We start from the raw sequence: 6,207 nt of genomic DNA, 5'->3' as shown, positions 1-6,207 counted from the left end.
GGAATTTGGCTTTGTTCTTTCATTTAATGGCCCAAGGCCCTGAAACTCAAGTTCTGCTTTGCTATCTTTGGACATGTGGCATGTGGCACTTGGTAAATGACTCATGGCATATGACACATGGCATATAGAAGGTTTAAGTTCTACTTTGTGATTATCCTATAGTAAATCACTATAGGATAAAAGGTGAAAACCACATATGCTATAATCCTTAATTGGAGTAAAAAAATAAAAAGAAAATAATGAAGGAAGAAAGAGTATAAGACAAGAAGGAGAAATTTCAAAGTCATATTTAACATGATTGTGTTATACTAAGGATGAGGTTACAAGCTTAACTTGGCACTACCTACAATATTTAGAGCTCAAGCTCAAGATCACCCATATATACAATTAGGTCCACCTCATTTACATACACATTGTAGGTCCATTTTATTCACACATACACATATGTATGTCAATACTATTTAAACTTAAAGACACTTAACCTTAAGTATTTTAAAACCTTTAATCAATTGAAAAAAAAGGGTGTGTTTTTATTCATGGGCCCTTTCCCTTTATATTTAAACTTTATATCATTCTTTTTGGTTGCTTATATGGCAATATGTGGCAATAAGCTGAACAATTAAAGATAAACTTAAACTTATATTGACAAATATGAAGAGGATAACATAGGATCTCTTGTTATAAAAACAACCTTGGAAAGTGAACACTAATGAATTTGTGCCAAATAAACCCCTTAATGGTACTCTTGAAAAAAATATAGAGGGGTCATTGATTTATTCACTTAATGTCTCTTCACTACTCACGTAACTCCTTGTTTCCCAAAAGTATCTTTATGTCAAAACCTTCCACTATAGTAGCAGCAACAAGACATTATTCATACCAAAGTGGCCACCTTGGAAATGGAAGATGTCAATCTGGGAAACACTAACAACACCAATATATATAGCCAACTTTATCATACACCCACCAATGAACCACAACCACGTAATCACCCTTATTTTTAAACACAACAACATCAATTTCCATTGGAACAGAAGCATCTCCCACAGGAAATGGAGTAACTATAAATGGGAGGATGTTTTATAATATTATGCTTGTTGAAGAGCGTCATCAAAAGTGGATATGTCAAGTATATGCATAAGTCCTAGAAGATATTAACAAAAGATTGGCCACAACATGCTCAACTTGATCTACTTGTTAGTAATCAAAAGAGAATGATTCAAAATATAATCTAGTTTAAATATAAAGGGAAAGGGCTATGAATAAGAGTGCATTTCATTTTTCAATTAGTTAAAGGTCTTGGGATATTTAGGGTTAAGCATCCTTGGGTTTGAATAATACTAAACTGGGTGACTTCTTAGAAAGTCCAAATTTAAGAGTTTTCATTTGATATCAAAAGGGTCTCAAGTATAACTCTATTAGTTGGCTAGAGGAATCATATTACATGTTAAGATTGACATATGGTAAATCTAGTTTGCCTCTAGTTAGCCTTAACCTAAAGGGTCAAGTGTTTAACTAAGGCACATATTGAGATTAATATATAGTAGGTCCAGTTTATGTTTAGCTTGCCTTGACCCGAGGGCCACGAGAGTGGGGTAGCTCTCAACTTCAATCCACAAGGGTGTGAATTTATTAGAAAGCTTGGTGGATTATAAATTTATAAAGAAGCATGATAGATTGTAAGAAACCAAAAAAGAATAACTCAAAATATAATTTTTAAAGGTTTAAATATAGAGGGAAAGATGCATCCTTAATTTTTTGGGATATTTGGGGTTAAGCATTCTTAGATTTAAATAGTACTGGGCTTAGGAAGTGAAGATTAAATTGCATAACTAATTTAAACAGACCTTGATAAAAGATATCATTATAGTTTTTAATATATCTAATTACATGCTTGAAAATGTCTAGGAGATGGCAGAAGTGGCTAAACTTAAACATCCCAAGAATGATAGATGGTAAAGTGATCAAACCAATAGTGCATATCATCCCTAGAATTCTCATGGAAGAAATCTAGCTATGGAAAAGGAAGCTGTTGTAAAGGATGAGTATGTTACTTTTCCAGAAAAATGAATGAAAAAAAGAAAAAAAAATGAAAAAAATGAAAAAACTATAAAAATGAGAGAGATCTAAACAATGTAAAAGCTAGATTTAAACTAAAAACATAAATCTAAGTGCCTCTTAAAGAAAATTAGAGCTACTCCTCACTTTCACTAATGTGAGTGATTGGAATATAAAAATATGTATATTTAATTAGCCCAAAAACCATAGTTTATATACACAAGTGAGTGGTTTGGATTGAAAATAATCTACTGGCTATTAAATTATCATTATGATAATAATAATAATATATTTCATTGTAGCTGACACTCATAAATTTAAATAATTTTAAGGAAATTAAAAATTATATTAAAAATAATTATAATTTTTAATTTTTAATTTTTAATATTTATTAGTCATAAAAGTAACAAAATTATTATATTAATCAAAAAACAATAGAATATTATTTTTCCAAAGTGAACCAAACATTGCTAGTAATTATATAGGGTAGCAAATTATTTTGATTTACTTTCGAGGGGTGTAAAGTATATACTCAAAATATCTAGCTATATTCTAAAATGTTCTTTAATACAATGGTTGTGGTTTACTTCTCTTAAAATTTTCTCTAATTCATTTATAATCAATATTTAATATTAATATTTTACTAATAGAATATATGTTTAAGCTTAAAGCAAAACGAAAAATGGCACTTTGATTGCTCTTCCTACTCAACTCTCTCTATGGGTAATCACATGTTTTAAGCATTTCCCAAGCTCATCACTATGTATTCATATGAAAAATCATGGATATTTGTGGTCATTTTGAAGAAGGATATAAAGTCTTGGATCTCATGAGCTTGTTTGAGGTCTTCTAGGAGATTTGTATAGGATGGATCTTTCCCCATTGCTCCATAATTAATCATTTCCAAAATCCTCTTTGGCCATATGAATATCTAGAAGTAGTGGACTAGAAGCTCGATCATTAAATAATCCTTCACATTGAGATTTCCCTGTCATAGAGCATCTGAAGCTCATGATAGTCCCTAGCTCAACAACAATCAATCTAGTCTTTCTATGCTGCAGTTTAATATTGTTGGCATGAGGGATTGCTCCTAAGGATTGCTTCTTCTAATACTCATGGTGCACACCACAACATAGCTTTCAGTTTGGAGGCTATAAGGAATGGACTATAGTTGAGATCCTTAAAGCAAAAGATGGTTGATTACCCTCCTGTAGGAGAATTCCAGTGGGAGATGGCTTATCTAGAAGTGAGAGCTTAGCATTATGCTTGACTGAATGCAATCTATTGAATTTTGGGAATTTATTTTTGGTTTGCTTAAACATATAGTGAATATGCGTCGATTATGCTTGGATATTCTAGGATATTCTACCATGTAACATAATTCATTTAGATTAATCTTGTATTTATAATTTATAAACTTTCATAACACTTTCTAGTATATTCTAATTTATTCTACCATCTAATGCAATAATATTAATCTTGTGCTTATTAGTTATAAACATGTTTATAATTATAAAATTCCAAAATGTTTATTATCTTCCTATCTATATAAATTTTTTTTTTAACCAAACTAAACATTGAGCTTGTGCATTGCTACTTCCAGCTTGTTCTGAGACCTTGGATCTTGTCCACTGCCGCTTCCTAATTTATGATCTCACACCTTTGGTGTTTCATCTCATAACACGCTCAGCTGTGGCGTTGCCTGGTTTATCAGATGACAGCCAAATTGGACTATGGGTGAGCCCGGAAGGAATTCCGAGAATGCTGCATTAATTTCCCGGCTCGGCTGTGCGCGATATCTGGAGCCGAGATGGCTTCTGTGAAGAAGCTGATCAACGACGCCAATGGTAAGTCGAGCGAGAGAAAAAGGAAAAGTTGAAAAACTCAAAAATTAGGGCAAAGCAAATCCTTCGCCACTATTTTCTTAATGGCATGCACGGTGGCCAGTGACACGTAAAACCCACCATTCTCGGGCTCGAACTCACACACCGCTTGTGCCGCTCGAGTACCTCGCTCAACATCGCCATAGCTCTTGCAAGCAGCGAGCAAGCTCGTCCATTCGACCACATCCGGCAGAAAAGGCATGGTTTTGATCAAATCCTCTGCGTCTTCGAGATAACCAGCCCGGCTCAAGAGATCCACCATGCAGCAAAAGTGGTGCTTGGTCGGCTCCAGCTCGAAGTCCAACTGCATGGAAGCAAAATGTGATCTTCCCATGGAAGCCTTCCCGACGTGGTTGCAAACGAGAAAGATCTCCCGGAAACATAGGTGGTCGGGAAGCTCGAGCGTTTTCATGGATTCGAATGTGTCAAGGGCCGAGGCGAAGCGTCCATTTTGCGCAAAGGCGACGAGCATGGCACTCCAGGAGAGCAGATCTCGCTCGGGCATTTGGAGGAACAGGGATCGAGCTTGGCAAACATGACCATTCTCGGCGAATCCAGATAGGAGAGTGTTCCAGGAGACGAGGTTTCGGTCCGGAAGTTCGATGCCAAACATTTTCGCTGCGTCTTCCGCGTAGCCGCTCCACGAGTAAGCCGCAAGCATTGCATTGAAAGACACCATGTCTCTCTCCGGCATCGAGTCGAACAGAGCCTTGGTTTGCTCGAGATGGACGCCGTTTTGCACAAAAGCAGAGAGTATCGCGTTCCAAGAGACCAAACTCCGCTGCGGCATCGTGTCAAACACGAGCTTGGCTTCCTCCAAATGACCGTTTTGCGTATATGCAGCGAGCATAGCAGTCCACGACACAGTGTCTCTCTCGGGCATTGTCGTAAAGATTCTCTTTGCATCGCTAAGATTCCCGGACTGCGCAAAGCCCACCAGAAGAACCGTGACCGAGATCAGGTTTCTCTGTGGCAGCGAGTCAAACAAAGTTTTGGCTTTTCGTAAATGTCCGGTTTTTGCATATCCATCAAGCATGGCGTTCCAAGTAATTAAATCTCTCTCCGGCATTGAGTCATACACTGACACTGCTTCCTCAAGTTTTTCATGTTGGACGTAAGCGCTTAACACAGAGCACCAGGAGATTAAATCATGAACAGGCATTGAGCCAAAGACTTGTCTCATTTTCTCCAAATGCCCGTTTTGGGTATATGCCGCAAGCATAGAGTTCCAAGACACAAGATTTTGCTCTGGCAAAAAGTCAAACACAAACTTGGCCTCCTCAACATGTCCGTTTTGTGCGTAAGCGGCCAACATGGAGTTACACGTCACCATATTCCACTGTGGCATTCTTACAAAGAACTCCCTCGATTGCAGTGGATGCCCTGCCTGGGCATATGCCGATACCATGGTTGTCCACGCCACAAGGTCTGGATTGGGAATCTGGAAGAAGATGTGCCTGGATTCTTCCAGAGATGCGTTCCTGCAGTACGATACGAGGAGAAGATTCCATGCGAACGAATCTTTTGGGCCGTCGATGGCATCGAAAATGGATCGCGCTTTGCCCAGGCTCCCACACCGTCCATACATCTCGATAAGCTTCTTGGCCACGAATTTGTCGGAGCTCATCCATGGCGGGATGCGCGAGTGGAGATTCTCGGCTTCGGCAAGCGTCCTACACGATTGGATTTGCTCCAAGCATTGCCTTCTCTCCATAGACCAGCATTTTTACTCCATAGACTAGGCTTTGACTAGTCAACAAGTCGACCAGCTTGTCCAGAGTTCGAATCCGGTAACAAGACTCCCGCTTTTAGCATAAAAAGAAAAAAGAGGTTTTAGGGTTCTTCGGGAATGGGCGTTGATCGGAGGTGAGAATGCGGCTGTGTGGAGTTCGCTAGCTAGACGCTGGAGTGATGATCTCTCTCGTGACTCACCAGCACGGCGGTGTCGATTCCCCTGGCAAGATTGACAGCTGCTTCCGGGGCTTTTGCGCCAATGGAAGGGAATGTGTCGGACGCGGATTACTTCGAGCAGATGGAGGCCCATCTCCGATTCGATCTGGAAATGGAGGTGCTGGACCTGGAGAGCTGCCTGGAAGCTGGAGGATCGATTGGCAGGCCAACAAATGCTGCTCCAGTGCAGGAGGAGGAGCGAAGGCCGCTGAGTCTACGCCAGGAGCTTGCCAAGGCACGGCAGATCAAGAGCGTCTTGTCGCGGCCCAGGAAGCAGGCAAGGAGAAAGAGTAGTGTGAGGATTCTCCAGCCGCGT

General features: G+C 39.2%; 1 protein-coding gene across 1 annotated transcript; it reads right to left on the bottom strand.

Annotated features, from left to right (window-relative positions):
* Positions 1–3,942: 3,942 nt before the first annotated feature.
* On the bottom strand, positions 3,943–5,655 carry LOC112341440 (pentatricopeptide repeat-containing protein At4g02750-like). The gene has a single exon (XM_024661527.1). It carries the CDS (start codon positions 5,653–5,655, stop codon positions 3,943–3,945), a length of 1,713 nt encoding a protein of 570 aa, XP_024517295.1.
* Positions 5,656–6,207: the final 552 nt, after the last annotated feature.

The sequence above is a fragment of the Selaginella moellendorffii genome, unplaced genomic scaffold, assembly GCF_000143415.4.
Source record: "Selaginella moellendorffii unplaced genomic scaffold, v1.0 SELMOscaffold_83, whole genome shotgun sequence".
Classification (NCBI taxonomy): Eukaryota; Viridiplantae; Streptophyta; class Lycopodiopsida; order Selaginellales; family Selaginellaceae; genus Selaginella; species Selaginella moellendorffii.
Note: the sequence above shows the minus strand (reverse complement) of the source record. Positions and strands in the feature narration are given on the sequence as shown.